The sequence below is a fragment of the Fistularia commersonii genome, chromosome 1, assembly GCF_037954325.1.
Source record: "Fistularia commersonii isolate RoL2024-O1a breed Wild chromosome 1, RoL_Fcom_v1.0, whole genome shotgun sequence".
In the NCBI taxonomy this organism is placed as follows: domain Eukaryota; kingdom Metazoa; phylum Chordata; class Actinopteri; order Syngnathiformes; family Fistulariidae; genus Fistularia; species Fistularia commersonii.
In genome coordinates, this window is record NC_141284.1 from 24,380,391 (window position 1) to 24,399,666 (window position 19,276).

Sequence of the window (19,276 nt, forward strand, 5' to 3'; positions counted from 1 at the left end):
TTAAAAATAAACAACCTTTCAGGCAGTTAAAGAATAAACAGTGCAAAGATATAAAAACAGACACCTTTATTATCAAACACATTTAAAATCTTATAAAACAGCACAGTAAATATTCTACCAAAGCTTAAAAAAAAAAACAATCAGGAAGCAAAACAATTGCAATACAGTTGCATTTGCTTTTAATACTTGGAACTATTTGTGAACATCTCTTATCTGTCCACATATGACGGGTTGAAGAGATAGCAGGACACGAAGCCACAGCTTTGAGGAACAGTTCACAAGTGTCCCAGCCCCCACACTGGCCATGGTTTGATTGATACCAACAACTTACTCTAAGCCGTTGGGTTGGGCAATACAGGAAGAGAAACACTTGATATTTAAAATCCACCTGCTACTGATAGGACTTCCTCTTAGATTGTGTCAGATAGAGTTCAAGCGTTCTCATGACTACTCCCGGAAGGCTCCACAAACATTTCAAATTTGACTGTTATGTAATATTAGAAATACGGTTCTATTTTTTTCACCAATTCTGAAACTGTTTTGTAAATCCTTGGAAGATTTGATTTGTTGCATATTAATGTTAATGTTTGGAAAACTTTGAGTCAATTACAAGCCTACTCTTACATCATTTTCATCGTCATCTACTTCCAAGATTCCAGTGATTTTGAAATACATCAAATCAAACAGTAATTTGTACGTAAATAGTAAATTTCATATCAGCATGTTTAAATTTATTAATGTAGCTGATATGGATTTATAAGTTATTACTCATTCCAGACTTCCAGACAGATAATAACAATTTTGTGTGTTGGTGTTTGTCTGCTAATGTATCTTCTACTGTCTACTTCCTTCGGCTCCATGTATATTTCCTCCAAAAATTATTTTTGATTTTTGGAAATATGAACACTTAAATTGCACCTTGAAAAAAATGCTTTTCTTGCTTGAAAAGTTCAAGCTAGATTATTGGCACAAGCTTAAAAACACCAGTATTGTCCTTTAAATTACCCTGCAGTACAGTATATTATGGCCCTTCAGTCGAAGAGCTCAATCTCCATGCAATCTTTGAAAATCTAGAAAACCACTCTTTCTTTGAGTCTTTATTTGTATCTTAAACTACGAGTACCCAGCAAAAAATCCCAGTATGAGTGACAACCCATCCACACGAGCCAAATGTATAAAAACAGGTGTGGCACCAGCTCTCAGGCATAGATTCATGAGGCACCAAGCTCATTTTCATGCAGCCAGTGTACGGGGGGGGAATGGGGAAAAAGACACCCAGAGATCTAGTGTGATGTCAGCAGACCAGCAGTGAAAAGGCAAAGAGGAGAAGGGTCGAAAGATTCTGTATATATTGTATTCAGTAGCACCGGCAGACAGAGTATGTTATGAGCATCTCTGTCAGAGGGTCTGCACTATGACGGGGTACAGCAGGGACATATGCTCGGCTCCTCTGATCGGCAGCTTGTGTGTGGTGTAGTAGTGGATGACCTCGGGTATGGTGGGAAACGGAGGGCTGTTCTCCCCGAGCACATAACAACCATCTGCGGACTGAGTGAACTTCATGTGCATGAAGCCCTTGCAACTCCTAGTAGAGACAAACAGAAAAATACAATAAACATATATAAGGATCAATACTGAAGAAAATAGTGGGATCTTTGCAGAAACACACTTGTTTTGGACCAAACGGTCATAACAGGACAGGAATCCCTGAATGATCATTCCAAGAAATGAACACAGAATATAAATACCACCTTGCCACCTTACCTACCAACAAATAAAACCTCTTTTCTCATATGAATATAGGCATGTTCCCCCTTTATATGCAGTATGTGCCTTTCAACAGCAATGGGATTTTAGTTGTACGGTTTAGAGAATCAGTGGATTGTGTGAAGTTGAAAGTCCATCTTCTTCTGCTATCCTGCACTCAGGGTCACTGGGGATGCTGGAGCCTATCACATCTGTCATTGGGCGAGAGTCGGAGTATACCCTGGACTGGTCGCCAGTCAATCGCAGGGCCACATACTGTGCATAGACAAACAACCATTCACTCACTCGATCATTCAGGGCAATTTTTCCCAATTTTTTCCAATTAGCCTGCTGCATGTTTTTGGACTGCGGGAGGTAACCAGAGAACCTGGAGGAAACCCATGCAGACAAGGGGAGAACATGCAGACTCCACACAGAAAGGTCTCCTAGTCAGAATCAAACCAGGGTCTTTCATAATGTGTCCTTCAACAATGAGTTGTCGGGCTTTCTTTTTCACAACGCAGTGAGTCACGTCACGCCTGCCTGTGAGCAATAGCCTTCAGGAATCCCCTTAACTCACAATAATAACCATCTGTAACCTCTTAACCTTCCTCCCTGTGAATACTCCACAAGTTTGAGTCCGGTCCCAGTCACACTCTTTATTTTTTTTGAAACCTGCAACTGAAATTATATTCAGTACAAACACACATTTAAAAAAATCAAAAACAAAACAAACAATGGTTATAAAGAAATAAAGTTTATAATGACCTGTGTCTGAAATAGCATTACAAAATGTTCAAATCACACTGACTCCTACACTCTTAAGTTTACATTTTAACTTATTCATGTGATATAATGATGAGGCCAGTGCTTAGTAATTAATAACGTGTCATATTCATGTGGAATACTTTCTTATTGCGATAATGTGTCTTTTTCAAATGTCAAAACATACGTTACAAAACTCTACGACAAGAATTATTATTTGTGATTTTGGTGTCTAAAATACACATTGGGCAAAAATTAAAGTTGGTAGAAGTCAAGGGCCGGAGTTTATTGAAAAACTAGATTTAATGCTAGATTCGTAATATCACCTAAAAATGGTTTCTCTGTGTAATTGATCAGTTTAATAAACTTGTATATTGTGTTTGATTGAATAAAATTATAGATCCATATATAAAAAGATGTGACCATGTATACCAACAACATGTTACTGGCTTAATGCAAAACGATGAAAACATACGACTATAACACAGAATGTAACATGTTTGATTTGTCATTTAAAGTCTGGAAATCTCCTCCCTTCATGGCTGGAGTCTAAATCGGGTAGGGACAAAATATGTACAGTCTAAATATTTTAAGATGGATATAACGGTATAACGGCAGTCATATAACTGAAAGTTTGTTGTTTTTGTTTAAAAATAAGTTTTCACAGTTTTTTATTCAAAAATGCAAAATCCATTTAGCGTGGCTCTTTAGATTATATCAGATTATATATATTTTTTCCTGACATCATAGTTTTGAACACAACTAGTATATATCAGACTGGGGTACCTTCATCAATTATAGCATACTTTAATTTACACTTTGGTTGGAAGAAAATAGTATAGGGTGAACATCTGATATAATTTTACTGACTAAGAGAGTTCTCAATTGTTTGCAGAGCAATACTTGTGCAATCATATTTCATAATGAATGTTTTATTTAGCTGAACCTTTAATGAGTGAATCTAGTGAGACTATAGAGAACTGTGACAGGGACCTCCATTTGAATGTGACATCAGACAGAGGCAACATAATTTACACAACTAAAGTTATCAACCCATTTCGTACCTTTTCCATTTTTTTAATCAGACCCCCACCCCCATTCTTCATTTCCAAGAAGATTAAAAGGTAAAGACCCACAATCGGTTCTTGCTCATTTTAGGTGTTGTGTGGATCCACAGCACCCTTGACCGCACAACAATAAGCAAGAGCAGATGTGAGGATGAGGACAATTCCCAGCTATTTCTCTCACATAACAGCTGGTTGCTTGTTTATTTATCATATACATCAAGCCTGGCCAACCTGTGGCTACCAAGGCACATGCTGCTGTTATGTTCATGACGATTTTTGTGTGTGTGTGGTTTGCTTTTTTTGCTGTGCGCGGAGAACGCTGGAGCGGCACGTGATTGCACAAGTCTTCCGGAGAAATGTTGCATCAATCCAAAGATACTGAATAATATTTAGTGAGTGGTTGCATTACCCTTGCGATTGCCAAAAAAACTGTACAACATAAATCAACCAAATCAAGGAATTTGAAAATCAACCGAAAAAAAAAAACAACTTTTTTTTTAAAGGGCAAAGAAACAGTACTGATTGTCGTAACAGAAACACATTTAATTCAAAGACAAACACATCAAGACAGTGTTTGATATAGAAGAGAACAATCAAGTTAACAGTTTGTGTATCTTGTTTTGAATAATGTTCTTAGCCACGACCTGAACACCTCAGTTCGTACAGTACTTTATTTTTGAATAATGTCATATTAATTTATCAGCACATAGAAAATATTATTGTCTATGGCCCTACAAAGTAGAAAATGTCTACCTGAGTGAGAGAGAGTAGTCATTCCGGTACGTCTGGCTGTTCCTCACCAGGTAGGAGCTTTCCTTACACAGGGTCAGTAGACTCTCTGCCTCTGAACGACTCAGGGCTCCATGGTACCATCTGCAGGCGACAAATGGCACACATCAAGAACCAGACCATTCTTTTTAATCAACATATTCATAATAAAAAAAGGTGTTTAGAAATGGTATTTATCCTGTGTAATTAGTAGTAGTATTAGACGAGACCGTGATCTTGTTGCTGCAAATTGGTCTTAAAAATGGTTTTATGTCAACTGCCAAATTTTCTGTGATAATGCCTGAACAATGTTATGAATAAACACTTTATTAATATTTTCCATTTCTATGCTTATTTTCAGAGTAAATCACACACACACACACACACACACACACACACACACACACACACACACACACACACACACACACACACACACACACACACACACACACACACACACACACACACACACACACACACACTGTATTTTTCAGACTACAAGTCACACTTTTTTTCATGGTTTAGCTGGTCCTGCGACTTATACTCAGGTGTGACTTGTATATTAAAATATCTGATTTCACATATTCGTTATTTTCACACTGACAGCCGCAAAAGTGCTCTCTAGGCTTGTGTGCCAGTATCTGCTACTCCTATTTCTCCCCTACCACTGCAAATGTAAAATTCAAACATCAACTTATAAAGACATCCGAGAAAGAACACAAATACCCCCAAAAAGAAAATCTTGTTCTGTAGATTACATGCTGCAAGTCCTGAAATATGCAGCAAAAAGAAAGTTTGGAGTCAGCGAGAAACTAGTGCGGGACTGGCGAAAAGCGGAGGATACTGTAACTGTGATTAAGAAAACAAAAAAAAGCTAATCACAGGCTGAATGCTAGATGGCCACAGCTAGACGACAAGTTTGCTTGAACAACATGCTGTCGGGAGAGGCTTGTTGACGGCACAGTTACGTCTCCACACTCAGGTAGTTGCCGAGCTGATGAATATAAATTACTTTGCGGGAAACCTTCTTGGTGTTACCGCTTCATGCAACACAACCGTCTCTCTATCAGAGCACGGACAACAATGTCCCAAAAACAGTCATGCAGAAGAGGAAGCGGCCTGCTGTCTACCTCCGGATTTGGCGGAGTTGCTCAGAAGTGACACAGAGGTTGAAGAATTCAGTTGATTTAGTTTGAAGTGAGATCAAGAGTTTGGTAAACTTGTTATGCTATGTTGTTTATGCTATAGTTATCTGAATAACTGCTAATATGCTATGTTAACATACCACACACCTATTCAGCCTGTTGCTCTTTATTCTATTGTAGCAACCTTGCGGTACTGTTTGGAGGAATGTTCAGTTCTGTGATGTCCTACTGGCTGTGAATGTGTTTTGGGATGAGATGGCACAAGGGGGTGAGGTGGGAAGAGAGAGAGCGTGGAGATGGAGAAGATAAAGTGGAGCCACTGTTGCTCAATTCTTAGATAAGGTGTGTTAACCAGCAGATAATTATCATTTGGCACATCCACTTGGACATTACGCTATAACTTGCCTTTGAAGGTGAAATGCCTGTTCTTGGTCTGATTTTATAAAGCAAATTTCCCCCCAAAAATGCAACTTATAGCCCAGTGCGACCTTTATGTTTTTTTTCTTCTTCATTTTGCATTTTTTGGCTGCTGCGACTTATAGTCTGGAAAACACAAGCACACACACGCACGCACGAACACAAGCACAAACACAGTACACACATCAAACCCTGTTTTCTGCACGTTTCCTCCTGCTGTTAGTTCTTGTCTCATCCCAAACAGTAATTTTTCGAACAAAAATCAACTCCTACACCCTTGCTGTTTCCTGCTTCTTTGCATTGAGATTTTGTCATATGGAAGGGAACCTTAATTTCTTCATGGTAGTGTCAAAGAGAATTATGAAAGCTTAGAACAATTAAGTCTGTTCATAACACGTGAGCAGAGACATTAAGAGGAATCATCTGTTTTTGTTCAGATAATCAAATAGTATATATAACCATGATAAAACATGAAACTTTTCCAGTCAAATGTAAGACAGCTGATACCTATCAATGGATTAGTCATAAATTTGCCCAGAAAACTAAGACTAAGGTTTTGATGCTGATACAAATTTAAGACTGTCAAGTAAGTCATCGATGTACAATTTAAATTTTTGTGGATAAATCGCTGTAGTTTCAAACTGGAAACAATGGTTGAGTCAATCAACAGTGCAACTGTCCACTTACACTTGTCTTTCGAGAGGCAGGTGTGGATCCACTCTCTCTCCCAAGACAGGGAGAGTGTCACAAACCAGTCGGAGTGTGGTTGAGTCCACTGCAGTAGATGTGCTGCCTGTCTTGGCAAGCCTGACCTGTTCTGTCTGAACTCGTGAACGTTCTCTTTCAGCCCCTTCAAACTGAACTGTGGCCAAACAGAAAGGAATAAGTAAGTAAGCTCAGACACATTTGGTGCTGAACATCGTAAACCAGAAATACTAATTTACCAGCTAGAGCTTTTGAGATGTTGTCCTTCTTCCACTCCCATGGCTGATCATATTCATCCGCTGGCCTTTCGTCATTCTGAGGCAGTCGACTCTCCCTGCTGTCTACCAGGCTAAGTCCACCCTCAAGCCTCTGGGGTTGCTGCTGGCCTGTTTGAGCAACTCGGTGGTGAAAGTGACGTGTCCTCTCCTCATAGGGGTTATCATATAACTGGCCACCGTCTCCACTCCGAGACCTGTTGTTCATCATACTGTGCTGCATTTCTACAAAGGGGACCGGCAGCGTACACTCAGAAACTGTGGACTTACAATGCTATGATTATTTCTTTGGCAAATATAAGTAAAAACTTAAGTAAAACTTTGCCTATTGCAAATAGGCCAAGTAATTATCTCACTCTCAGGATTGAATTTTCCCCCTGTAGTTTCATTTTTCACATTTTCTGGCTAGTGATGCAGAGGTTATTTTCTCAGAGTTTTTGATGAAGAAAGAATCCACTCTGTACTATAGTGAAATACTAAGAAGTTTGGCCTCACAAACATCAACTGAACTATGTACCATTTAAATGGACAACAAGCAAAGACAAACTATAATAATAAAATGTACTTTGGTTGGCTGTCATCAGCACCATTAAAAATAATTGGATCAAACAAACCTATATACTGGTCCAATATTTTTTTATTTCTGTGATTTAGCACATTCTATTCGTTGTGATTTTTTAACCCTGGTTTACACAAACACCCCAGAACATTTTTTGGCAGTGATTATGTTAATTGCCATATGTACAATTGCAAATTCATTATCTGATAAATAATAGAGATTCAGTTCAGCCAGCTCATAAGCCATACGTTTTAGGCCAAAATTATACATCTATATATCTTTTGTATTTCTATTAATTTTCTTATTACACGTATCAAACGAGAACTCTGAAAATAAGCAAATTTCAAGGCAAAATTACATTTTGTAATTGAGATGAGATGAGATGATGAGATGAGAACAACTTTATTAAACCTGAAGGAAATTGTTGTGCCAGAGTTTCAAGTAAAAACATAACAGTAATAGATAATAGAGAGTTATCAAGAGATAATTCAAGAGTAGGATGCACAACTTCAAGTCCAGAACAAAATTACAGTTCTTTTCTTGAATTAATGGCATATTTCCATACAGAGGGAGTGTTATGGTTCAATTGTCTATAAGGGAATACTTACATAGCCCTAAAGAAACCTTAACAGGATTGATATACTTTGAGATTTTAGTGCAATTATTGTTAAAAAATAGATGAATGTGGCTGGGAGGGTAAAGCAGTGATTGCAGTGAGATAAATACTTTATGGAAGGTGTGATTGTGTAAATAAACCATGATTCTGCAACACCCTTGGGCACAGTGCAAAAGAGTGCTGTGCCAGTAACTGAGTTGGGGTGATCATCAAAATAGGAAATTCAATGTAATATGGCATTCAGGGCCTGACTGATTGGTTGAGAGATTAAGATTGAATGATTCACCTGAAATGATACGCTGAGCTTCAAATGGCTCCATGTAACTGCAGCAGTCTGTTTGTGCAGTTTTAGGCTCCCTGGTGGGTCTGGCTATGGGGGCTGGCCGGGCATCAAAAGGGTCTGAGTAGTCTGTATCAGTGTCTGATGCTGCTGGCGCTGAGGGAATCACCTTAAGAAGGAAGAAGGATCAACAGGAATGAACCCAACCATAAACTAAGGATCATGAACAATGAGAAATGAGGCAGAGCTTACAGAGCTTACAGACTCCTCTTGAATGGTGACCGGACTCAGGGGGACTTTACAGTGGCCAAATTCTTGAGAATCCACCTTTATCAGTCTGTGTTTAGGAGACAGCACTTTCACCTGAGGCAATAAAATAAAAACCATAAAAATTCAGTCATCACTTAATCATTATACAAAGATATCAAAGAGAGAAAGAGGAAGCCTGGAGAACTTAATGGATGACAATAATGGGAAATGGAACTTGAATTGTAGCTGAACTGGAAAACAGAAAAGAAAAAAAAATTCACTCATGAATGTGTTTCATTTCATACCTCGGTACCATTAGGCAGCCCCGAACCAAATGCAGAGAATGAGGGAAGGCTCACTGTTGCACTGCATGAATGAATACCACCATTCTGGTGCTCCTTGTCAGAGTATTGGTACGGATCCTCAAAATCCAGTTCTTTCTGAGCTCTATAGGCCCGCAAAATTTCACTCTCGCTGTAATCTGGCCTCGGGGGCTGCGGTGGGTCACGCCTGTTGCCAAAGTTTAGGTAGTCTTTCAACCACTTTGCCATGGATCTGAGAACGAAGTCATATTTATGATTAAACAAGAAAGCAAGTCTTAATAAAAGTGTTTTTCATGTTGGGCACTAAGCTAAGCACCATATATCTCATATATGAATACACAGATATACATGGGGCAATGAAGTATTTATTTTTGCAAAAATTCATTTTTGTTTAGCAAATATTTGGCTGACTGCCTCTGCAATTTAACCTATTTATTTCAAAATACAATCAATCATTTGAAATATTAAGAAAACAAAATAATCAGAAAGAAATTGGGAGACACTGATAATTTAGGTTTGTTGTGTAATTATTTTTGATTAATGTGAATTTTTTATCTACATTAGCATACATGAGAATGTACAGTAATGCAAGTATTCCTTTTAGGTCACCACACTTCTTAAATTCATTCCATAAATCATCACTTTGCTTGGGTTTACTATTTAACCATCAGAAAACAGGGCGGTTTAACTCCACAAAACTGTCAATATAAAAAAAAATATATACTATAGCAAAGAAATTGTTCAAATGTATTTTGGTTAATTCTTAGGAGTACATAAATATTCACACCATGCACGATTACACCTGAATGTTTTATTACCAAAAAAAATAATTAAACTGGTTAAGGGACCTTCAGCAAGGACGTAGAATTGTTTAAAATTCTAGCAAAGATGGAAAATAATCAGATCAAGGCTTCCAAAATGATAGGAAAGCAGAGTTTTTCCAAATGATTCTTCGGTCAAATTAGCTGGAGCTCCACTTTTCCAGCTCACAAAACAAAGAGCAGCAGTCTGCCATCACAGCTGGGCAGCTGAAGCCAGGGATATTCTGAATTTAGCCCAGAGGTTGAATAACGGACTCAGTGCCAACTGTGATCGACTTTCCTCCGACTAAGGAGCTTAATGTATGAAGAAAGAGGCTAACATTCGTCTTGCCAACTATCTCCTTTTTTCCCCAACAGTCTCATTCATCTTATAAGCGTAGCGTCTGACCTTGAGAGAAAGCTAAGTTACTGACATGAGTTGGAGGAGGGGAAAAAAAAATCAACAGGTCAACAAAAAATAAGAAAATAATAAACTCCAGTGTGTCCAGAATAAGTTATTTTAAAAACTTGTCATCGGACAGAAACGCGATCTCGGGCTAGGATTATGATAATCAGCTAGCCTTTGATTAGCAAATCACAGAAAGCATTGCGCGTTGCTTGTAAACATTTAAATACAAGATTAGAATCACTCATTCATTCTAGCAAACTCTTACCATAGATTAGTACCAAACAATGAGCGCATTGGTAAATGGTAGGACGATAATGCTGCAGACGCCGTTTTTTATTTCATTAAGTTACGATCCGTAAAATTGCCAGCCACCGGTCTGTCAAAATGCCAAAGCTAAGTTAGCTTTGTTAGCTGGGGACGCGAGGCTAACGTCGAAGCGTCTGAAACGAGTCAACGATGCCTCTTTTAAGGCTCACCCTCTTTCTTTGCATTGACAGCTCCCCGTTCCGCCTATATCCCTCTTCTTACCATCCGGCGTTTCTTATATAGCGGTATCAGGTGTAAAAACAAATCATTGTTCCCATCAAACCGGCGCAGCCTCGGGAGCCAGACAGGTCAGTCGGCTAATGTTAGCTGGACCAGACCGTGAAGCAGACCGTCTGGGGCAGACAACACACTGGCGCGGCGGCGCGGCTTAAAGGGGAGTAGCGGCATGATTTGTTTTGGTCGACAGTTGAGATTCACATTTCACCCCAATATTGACTATTTTTATACTTTGAATGTTATTTAACGTGTCGTGGACTTCCGCTAAACTGTCATAGTAGACAGTACTTCCTCACTATCAATGGTAATGTATCATTAAACATGTTTTGTTTTTTTTTTGTGAGAAGACATGATGAAAACGGGACAATAATGCATTGTCATTTTCTTCTTCTACATGAAATAAAAGTTCTACTTCATATTATGGTAAGTATTAGGATTCATCCATTAAACACTAGACAAATAATAATAATGGACAAAGTCTTAAAGCAAAGGATTATTTAATAAACATTACACTACATATTGATGGGACATTGTTTTTACTTGATTTCACCAATATACTAATAAAAAGTTTGCCAAAAAACAGATTTTATAACTGTACATCTAATTCTCTATACCATATCCTTTCCCACAACATTCATAGTATTCTCTCACAAAGCAACATTGGTCAATGAATGGAAAATCATGTGTGGATGTACAGTATCCTCTCACACAGGAGGGGGTTTTTGTTGGTGGTGGTGTGTGTGTGGTGTGTGTAAGGAGGGGGAGCACAGGAGACAGGACTAATCTGTGATGATAACAAATGTTGTATTTGTGTTGATTGAACACAAAGTTACAAAATGTAATTGCTTCTTTACAAATTTTTTTTTTGCTCCATGGCTGTGTTGCATTTTTATCTCTTGTACAAGTCAAACTTAAATGCTGGATTTTTTTAAATTCCCTTAGAGAAAGAGCTGTGTGCCACATGGACTTAATCAGCGATAACGTGGACTTTGCACTTCAGAGATGGTTAAACATTGCTTAATATCTATCTACCTATTTCAATTATTCTGACACTTGCTTTCATACATACAGACAATTATGGCTAGAAAACCTCGATCATTTCAGATCCAGTGTGGTGTGTGAAAGGGGCAGTCAGGTCTTCCAGTCAAAATCCATTAAGTCCTTATTCGCTCTCATTACTGTCACTGTCCGAATATGCTCCCAGCAGGCTGAGAGATGATGAGCCATTCTTTGTGGCAGCAGGCTGCGGGGTACCACCAGAGCTGCCACTCACGGCCCTTAAATCTGTGAAGAGGAGAAACAGTTAGATTAGCCCTTCTTGGTCTACTGAGCAGTACTGCATTAAAAAAAAACAGAAGTCAGTGTCAGTGGTGGTTTATGTCAAGCAAGTAACATTAATGCAGTTCAGCATTCAATGAATCTGCAAAACTCAAATGTGGGCATGAGAATTTAAACTGTTTCATTGGTATAAGTTATGAGGCTGCAATAATAATGTAACTATTTTCCAGCGAGAGGATGGGAAAAGAAATAGTCCAACCACAGGGCCACCATTAAAACTGGAGTTATGGTTCAGAATGAGATAAATCAAAGCCCTGACAGTTATCTGTAATCTACCCAAATTGTAAACCATTAGCCAATGCATCTTCAGTTTTGAGATGCTTTATATAAGATAAGATAAGATAAGAACAACTTTATTTATCCCGAAGAAAATTGTTGTGCCAGAGTTTCAAGCAAAAACATAATAATAATAGATAATAGTAGGAAGGAGGGAGAATAAGAAATACAATAAAATATAAATTGTCAAGGTTAAGGCTATCAAGTGTTTTAAGGTTTTCAGTACAAAGATATATAATGTTATGTACCTCTTAAAAAAGCTGCTTTTACTGTAACTTGGCTTTGGGCTTGCAATCATAATAGCATACAAAGCTGCTTATGTCTAGATGTCAGTCAAGAGTATTTATTCACAAAAAACTTCTAAACTTCAACAGATTGACTGAAACACATGTGATCCATGCTGCCACCAATGCTTGTGTGCACAAGGTGAGAGTAAACATCAGGTTGGTCATCCTTTTCTGGCGGTTAATACTGAACGATGCAGTCCTTGAGCAGAATGAACCAAATATTCCAGTTTTCTGCAGTGTGTTCAGATGCCGTTGTTGACAAACAGCATCTGAACTTTCTAATATGCTGGCTTTTTATTGAGTTGAATAGAAATTCAAAGTCAGCTATATTATCACAAATAGCAGTCTTGGAGCTCAGCTCTCCATCAAGACACTCAAGCACTACCTGTTTTTGATGCCTGAACAGCAGGGGCCACCACTGGACTGGGCTTGTTGTTGACTGCTGTGGATTTCTTTCTCACTACAAGCGATCCAAGCACTCCTCCTCCACCCAGCGTCCCCACACTCCGCTCCCAGCTATCTATCTTGGGCTTCTTTGCTCCTCCAGCTGCCTGTGAGATAAAGTAAAAGAGTATCATCTGAAAACCATATCCCCCTACATCTTCTCTTGTCTATTGATCATTTTGGGGCTGTGCTGCAGGGAAACATTTTTGAACAATTGTTGAAAGGGATAATTGAAGAAAAAAAAAAGAAAGAAATTGATCACACAGAGTAATGTGTCTTCACTAGCTTTATCAACCATAACCATAAAATTATTTTTTTTTTGTCTAAATTAGCCCCAAACATAATGATTGCTGACAAGCATAGTGTCGAGTGAAAGTCATTTGCATTTACCTGAATGTCTAAAAAATGTTATGTAATAGAATGCAAATGATAGATAAAAGCATGTACACACACTACTTTCTGATTAAAAGTTAAACATTTTAACATTTTCATCAAGAAACTGAAGACAGAATAATGACTAAAATGTTCCAGTCATGGTGTGTACCTGTGTCTCCGTGGGTTTGTCTGTGGTGAGGATATCTGTTGGGTTATTTGCACTGGAACTCTCTTTCTGTTTGGAACTCTCCTTCTCCTCCTCATCCTCTGAATCAGAGTCTCTGAGTCTTTTTATGAAGGCACGCTCCAACATATCTCTGTCAAACAAATTATACATTCACATTTAATGACTCAATACGCTATTCGGAAGGATCGGCATTACCGGTTTAACATGTCACGCGGACAGCCACCGGCTCTTATATATCAACAGAATTACTCATGTAGTCTTCAGTATGTGGACAGCTGATGATTTTCAATAATTACCAGCAAATTTCTGGGGCTATTTAAGCATTCTATACTCACTTTGTTTCACGCTCATCCTCTTCTTTCTCCCTTTCCCTCTCTCTCTGCTCCAACTCTCTGTACTGGTCAATCATTCCCTCAAAATCCACTTGAGCCTGTCTTTGGTTTAATTCCTTCAGCTCCTGAAGGGTTTCCAATACCTCCATCTCCATCTTAGAATCTCGCGTCCGGTTCTCCAACACCTATTAAGTGAGGGAAACCATCAACTGCTCGTTCCTAATATGGATCGCGCCCATTTACAGGAAATGCTGGTTAAACACTGACCTTCATAGGGTTGTTCAGTTCCTCTTCCTCCCGCTCCAGCTGGATTCTTTTCTCCTCTTCCTCAATTATTTTTTCAGCTTGGAAGTTTCGTGTAGCACCATGCTCCATGGCGTAGTCTGTGTTCTCCGGGTCAGTCTAAATTCCAACATGAAAATCTCTCAGAAATTCAAATAACTCCAAATCATAACAGTAAAAATATCTCTGATAATAAGGTAATTTTATACTCACCTTAAATGTAATCTCAGCAAGACACCGAGTACATTTGATGTAGAAACGGAAGATGGGTAGTCCCATGTAAAGTTCATTCTGAACAGTTTCCTTACGTGCATTGAACTTCTTTCCCTTATAGATGTACTCACCACATGTTTTACACCTGTAAAAATACAGAGTCACCAACATCTTTTTGTAATTTCTCATGCAAACATTCCCCCCCTGAACACTTGTAAGTCTAGTAGCTTGTATACAACAAAAGTCCTAATAACAAAAGCATTTTGAATCCAGTATACTTAAGTATAGTGCAGAATCACAAACACAGGTTTCTAAGGCCTTTAGAATCTGACCAAAGTAGGTCCACTCCGACCTTTGTGATAACTACCCCCTCATTACAACACAGGAACTTTAAACATGGTACTATGATGAAAACCAATCTAATGCCGTTTTCACAATAGTTTAATATATACTAAAATTGGGGTTGGGTGATGTGGGGAAAAACTCAATGTCACCATATCCAGAAGTTATTTTTCCATTTTAATATAAACAATGATTCATTTGTTGTAGCTCAGTTCTCTTTGCCCTGAAAACAAGTGAAAATATAGTTAAAAAAGTGGCCTCAGATATTGTGGTAATTATTTGTATTCTATGTTGCTAAGTCAAACTCCAGTGTAGTCAAATTTTATTTATATAGTGACAAATCCCAATAAAGTTGTCTCAATACCACACTCTTTAAAATGATTTACAGAAACCCAACATTCCCCCACAAGCAAGCACTATATTGTTGAGATTGTGCTATTGTGGTAACTGGATTTTATTTCTTTTCTTTAAAATGTTTCAGAGAGCTCTCTTCAGGTTCAAAACACTGATGTTTAACTTGCATGCTGTTTGATTTAATAATTCAAGAGGGTTCCTAAGCATCAAGTATTTTATGCTTTGCTTATATTGTATTTATATATATTATATATTGTATTTCCTGTGCATCATGTATTTGCAGTCCCTATGTCCTCTATTGTAAGTCGCGTCTGCCAAATGTAATGTAATGTAATGTACTGTGTTGTTCTTGGACTTACACACACACACACACACACACACACACACACACACACACACACACACACACACACACACACACACACACTTGTATTCTGCTCTAACAACCAATTATCATTATCTTCTTTGAAATCAAATTAAGTTTTATTTGGATTTCACATAAAACCTCCACTCCCAGCCTCACTGGCTGACTATCAGTACATTTGAGTCAAGGAGGCAATCGGAAACATGAACTGACACATCTGGATGATAATACAGATAGAACGATTATACATACCTCATATTAAAAGGTGCCATCAATCGGACAACATATTGTCGATCTTTCGGGAGTTTAAGTTTGGGGATTTTAGATGGATCGAAATCCGGGGGGTAGTATTTCTGCAGATCAAATATGAGAGGCAGGAGTTATTTTGTTACTCTGAACGGGACCAAATTAACAAATAAAACGTGGGTGCGAAGCAGATACATGTTGTGTTGAGTAATCATGTAATCATTTTAAGGATTTCCTTCGGAGCTTGGAAGAAATGTAAGACACGAAAGCATATTGGGCAAGGCCCCCAAAACTTGCTATTCTATGTGCAAAGCTAACGTCGAGCTAGCGTACTGGACGTCATGGGCGTATAAAAAAGTATTATATCAATTACAAAATAAATCAAAGAGCCATGTTATGGTGTATCACATACTTACATTCAATACTTTTCTTTCAGACATCTTTGTGTTTTCTTTGAGCCTGAAGTTTCGTTAAATTGTAGGAGAAGGTAGGAACGGCAGTTGCTACTAGTTGCTAGCTGCTAACAGGCTATACTGTAAACTTCCGGTTACCTCGTTCTGTCAGACGATTATGTGTCTTTAGACGAGCTACTGCCTCCGTGTGGTGGGAGTGAGTAATAACTTATTTTGCGATGCTCCGAAGTCTTTGGTGCACAATGGCTTGGATTCCTTTTATGACATAAAAGCTTTTTATCTTCTTTGATATCAACGATTAATAATTGAACTTGAACTCAATCACGCTTTGCATGCTTCTATTATCAGTAACCCAATGATTCTTTAAAATGAGCCTTTCTGGGAGAGGCAGGATTTGTCAAATATGAACCTGGAGATGGAATGGCCTCTCAGGGTAAAAGGTGATTTGTCAATAATGGGAACAAGTTTAGGGTATTAGATACAGAGGAAATTGGATCCTGATTACAGATTGGTGTCAGTGTGGGTCAGCTGAGGTCTGACTTTAGTTTTATTAGACAGAGGTGACATGAGAGGACAGGTGGAATTGCGGAGCAGTCAAACATTCAAGAAAGATGTGAAATGTTTAAAGATGCAGGGCGCAAGAGATGTAAGATCACACTGTCTTTTGGATACAGCCTTGCCATGTGATGACTTTTGTCGCTGTGATTTAACAGTTCCAGATTCTGTATATTTAGAAGTGGTGAAAATGTGAGTCATCAATAAGTCACATTCACAGTGATCTAATACATGATTCTCAGGTGACAAACTAGACTATCACATTAATAAGAGAAAATGATCCCAGTGTAATCAGGAAAACAATAAATAAGATTAGCAAAAAGAACAAAACAGAAAAAATAAATCTTTAAAAACTGCCCGTGTCTGGTAGCCTTAAACAAGCTTAAATAACCCCTTTATGAAATAAGGGGCACGCTGGACAGGGCCACCCTGAAATACCACACAGTGCTAACCCAACTGTTAAAAAGATTACAGATACAATTATGTTTCCCCTTCAATATAATCATTACACAAGTATGTCTTCTGTTTAAAAAAAAAGGCAAAGCAAACATAATATATTTTGTGAAATTCTCATCCATTAACCATATGACCTTCCTGTCCTCTTCCAAATATACAGAGGTGCTGAATGTTGTGACCCATGTCAACTTTCCCATGAATATTTTAGTGACTTGCTGATGTCACCAGGGGTTGTCAAGCACCCATAAAAGGGGGAACTCTGGATGAGAGATTCCAAACCTTTTTACCAACCTCCCTTTGTCCCGGCGGCACTTTTTTCTCCGGCGATTCTTCTTTTCGACGCCATGGTGAGTTCATGGGCTCTCCTTCTTGCGGCCACCTGCTGCTGTGCCTCCATGTGGCTCAGCCAAGCAGAGGACTCCTCATTGGAGACGCGCTCATTGGATTTCACAGTGAAAAATCAACAGGAAAAAGATCTGGTGAGAAATATCGATGATGATGATGATGATGATGATGAAATATTGAGCTAAAACACAACACTATTGTGTAATTTTCCCTTCTTTAAGTGATCATATTATTCCTGGATGTCACAAATCCATTTTAGCACACAACTCATAATCTTAATAATGTGCTTAAGAATCCTTTTTTCAATCCAAAAGACATGGACAGTCAGCTGCTTGAATCAGAAACTACAAGATAAGCTATGACAGAAAGATCCTCTGTTACTGTTCATTTCATAACCTTTCCATCTGACATCCATTCTCTGCAAACCAGTGATAACAACCATATCCATTTAACTTTGTGTCAACCATTTGATCATTGATTTACTCTCACATTCAGACGGATATGAGGGAACACCTCAGCTCGTTACTGAGATCTAACTCTTCAAATCCGATGATTACAAACCTCCTGAGGCAGCTTTTTTTTTTTAAACTTTGATACGTATTTAATTTTCTTCTCAACATTTTGCCTTTATTAAACTTTTTTTAACCTCTATGATTTTTTTATTTATTTTTTTGTTATGGGGGGCTGTCATATAAGATAATCCTTTTATGGTCCCAAAGTGGGTTTTTTGGCTTTGTAAAATGTATTTTAATATTTTGACTTCACTGTTTGACTATTGATCTGCTAGTTATTATCATTATTAATAATATTGTTATCATTTCAAATGTTATGTTTATTTGACACAGATTGATGCTCTGCAAGAAGTCTTGGAGAAACTGAGGAGCAAAGAGATGCCATCAGAGAAGAAGCTCGGCTGGCTGCCCTCTGTAAGTCCAACACATGAACAAACACTTCAGTTCACTTCACACACACACACACACACACACACACACACGTACGCACACACACACACACACGCACATACAGACACCACACATGGATACGCCACTTCTTAATATGTACTGTGTCAGATGAAAAATAGAGTCAAACTGTGATAGAAATGTGTATTAATCTTTTTATCTATGCTTTCAGTGTGACGCTGGAGAGCCTTGTGCCGTGCGTAAAGGTGCACGAATTGGTACGCTGTGTGGATGCCCACGTGGAACTTCCTGTAACTTTTATGTGCTTAAATGTTTGTGAAAGAGAAAAAAGAAAGAAAAGAAAGGAAACAAAGGAGAGACGTAAAGAACTAAAAGGATTCGAGTAACTAATGTTGATAAAAACTTGCATAAAAATGCAAAGTTGTTTGAGATTGACACGCTTTGTATAATTGTGGGCTGGGAAGGTTTTGATGTTGTTATATGTCTGCCTGTTTATGTCACAGGATGGAATTTTGGGTTTGCAGCATCCCTTTATTGTCACATGATGGACTCTTATTTTTATTTTTTATTGAAGTGTGTTTCTGTCCCTAGTTTTGGTTGCAAAAGAAGCTATTCTTGAATTGATTTCTACAATAAATTTGTGTTAGGAAAGAGTTGTTAAATAAAGTATTTCAAGTCATTGATTATATACACAGATTACACAGTGTGTGAATAGTGTCAAAGGTGATTGCAAAGTCCACCAAAATATCACCTTAGATAAATAAACTGCACAATATGGAAAAAGTTCCTTGACAGGAAGATGCATCTGTCATATTAACTGTATTTAATTGAAAATTCTATCGTGATTTTTTTTTATGTGACATTATATATTATTCAT

At 38.1% G+C, this 19,276-nt stretch overlaps 3 protein-coding genes across 4 annotated transcripts; 1 reads left to right on the plus strand and 2 right to left on the minus strand.

Moving 5' to 3' along the window:
* Positions 1-51: 51 nt before the first annotated feature.
* LOC147237921 (SH2 domain-containing adapter protein F-like) lies at positions 52-10,781 on the minus strand. Of its 2 annotated transcripts, none has more exons than XM_086156078.1 (8): positions 10,604-10,781; positions 8,901-9,150; positions 8,599-8,709; positions 8,353-8,515; positions 6,856-7,116; positions 6,599-6,773; positions 4,332-4,451; positions 52-1,585 (listed from the first exon to the last, which is right to left on the minus strand). In XM_086156078.1, exons 2-8 carry the CDS (start codon positions 9,144-9,146, stop codon positions 1,399-1,401), a joined length of 1,263 nt encoding a protein of 420 aa, XP_086012204.1. In that variant the 5' UTR covers positions 9,147-9,150; positions 10,604-10,781; the 3' UTR covers positions 52-1,398. The 2 variants fall into 2 exon arrangements, with proteins under 2 accessions (XP_086012204.1, XP_086012205.1); XM_086156079.1 differs by having other exon boundaries at positions 10,656-10,760.
* A 372-nt stretch (positions 10,782-11,153) lies between these two features.
* yju2 (YJU2 splicing factor homolog) lies at positions 11,154-16,249 on the minus strand. The gene is made up of 8 exons (XM_086160942.1): positions 16,127-16,249; positions 15,717-15,817; positions 14,405-14,549; positions 14,177-14,311; positions 13,913-14,094; positions 13,560-13,707; positions 12,957-13,122; positions 11,154-11,954 (listed from the first exon to the last, which is right to left on the minus strand). The coding sequence occupies exons 1-8, from the start codon at positions 16,148-16,150 to the stop codon at positions 11,833-11,835; spliced, it is 1,023 nt and encodes a 340-aa protein (XP_086017068.1). The 5' UTR covers positions 16,151-16,249; the 3' UTR covers positions 11,154-11,832.
* A 1,229-nt stretch (positions 16,250-17,478) lies between these two features.
* Positions 17,479-19,236, plus strand: LOC147237923 (cocaine- and amphetamine-regulated transcript protein-like). Its single transcript, XM_086161059.1, has 3 exons — positions 17,479-17,613; positions 18,325-18,405; positions 18,611-19,236. The coding sequence occupies exons 1-3, from the start codon at positions 17,479-17,481 to the stop codon at positions 18,716-18,718; spliced, it is 324 nt and encodes a 107-aa protein (XP_086017185.1). The 3' UTR covers positions 18,719-19,236.
* Positions 19,237-19,276: the final 40 nt, after the last annotated feature.

What these genes read in the sequence shown, in the direction of transcription:
- LOC147237921 (XM_086156078.1), bottom strand. Translation starts at nt 9,146, where the DNA reads ATGGCAAAGTGGTTGAAAGACTACCTAAACTTTGGCAACAGGCGTGAC. An exon ending in GGCTGCCTAATGGTACCGAG is followed by an intron (nt 8,710 to 8,900) that starts GTATGAAATGAA and finishes TTATTGCCTCAG; the next exon opens with GTGAAAGTGCTGTCTCCTAA. An exon ending in AAGAGGAGTCTGTAAGCTCT is followed by an intron (nt 8,516 to 8,598) that starts GTAAGCTCTGCC and finishes TTCCTTCTTAAG; the next exon opens with GTGATTCCCTCAGCGCCAGC.
- yju2 (XM_086160942.1), bottom strand. Translation starts at nt 16,150, where the DNA reads ATGTCTGAAAGAAAAGTATTGAAT. An exon ending in CTGAAAGAAAAGTATTGAAT is followed by an intron (nt 15,818 to 16,126) that starts GTAAGTATGTGA and finishes TTTGATCTGCAG; the next exon opens with AAATACTACCCCCCGGATTT. An exon ending in ACAAACCCACGGAGACACAG is followed by an intron (nt 13,123 to 13,559) that starts GTACACACCATG and finishes TTTATCTCACAG; the next exon opens with GCAGCTGGAGGAGCAAAGAA.
- LOC147237923 (XM_086161059.1), top strand. Translation starts at nt 17,479, where the DNA reads ATGGTGAGTTCATGGGCTCTCCTTCTTGCGGCCACCTGCTGCTGTGCC. An exon ending in ATCAACAGGAAAAAGATCTG is followed by an intron (nt 17,614 to 18,324) that starts GTGAGAAATATC and finishes TATTTGACACAG; the next exon opens with ATTGATGCTCTGCAAGAAGT. An exon ending in AGCTCGGCTGGCTGCCCTCT is followed by an intron (nt 18,406 to 18,610) that starts GTAAGTCCAACA and finishes CTATGCTTTCAG; the next exon opens with TGTGACGCTGGAGAGCCTTG.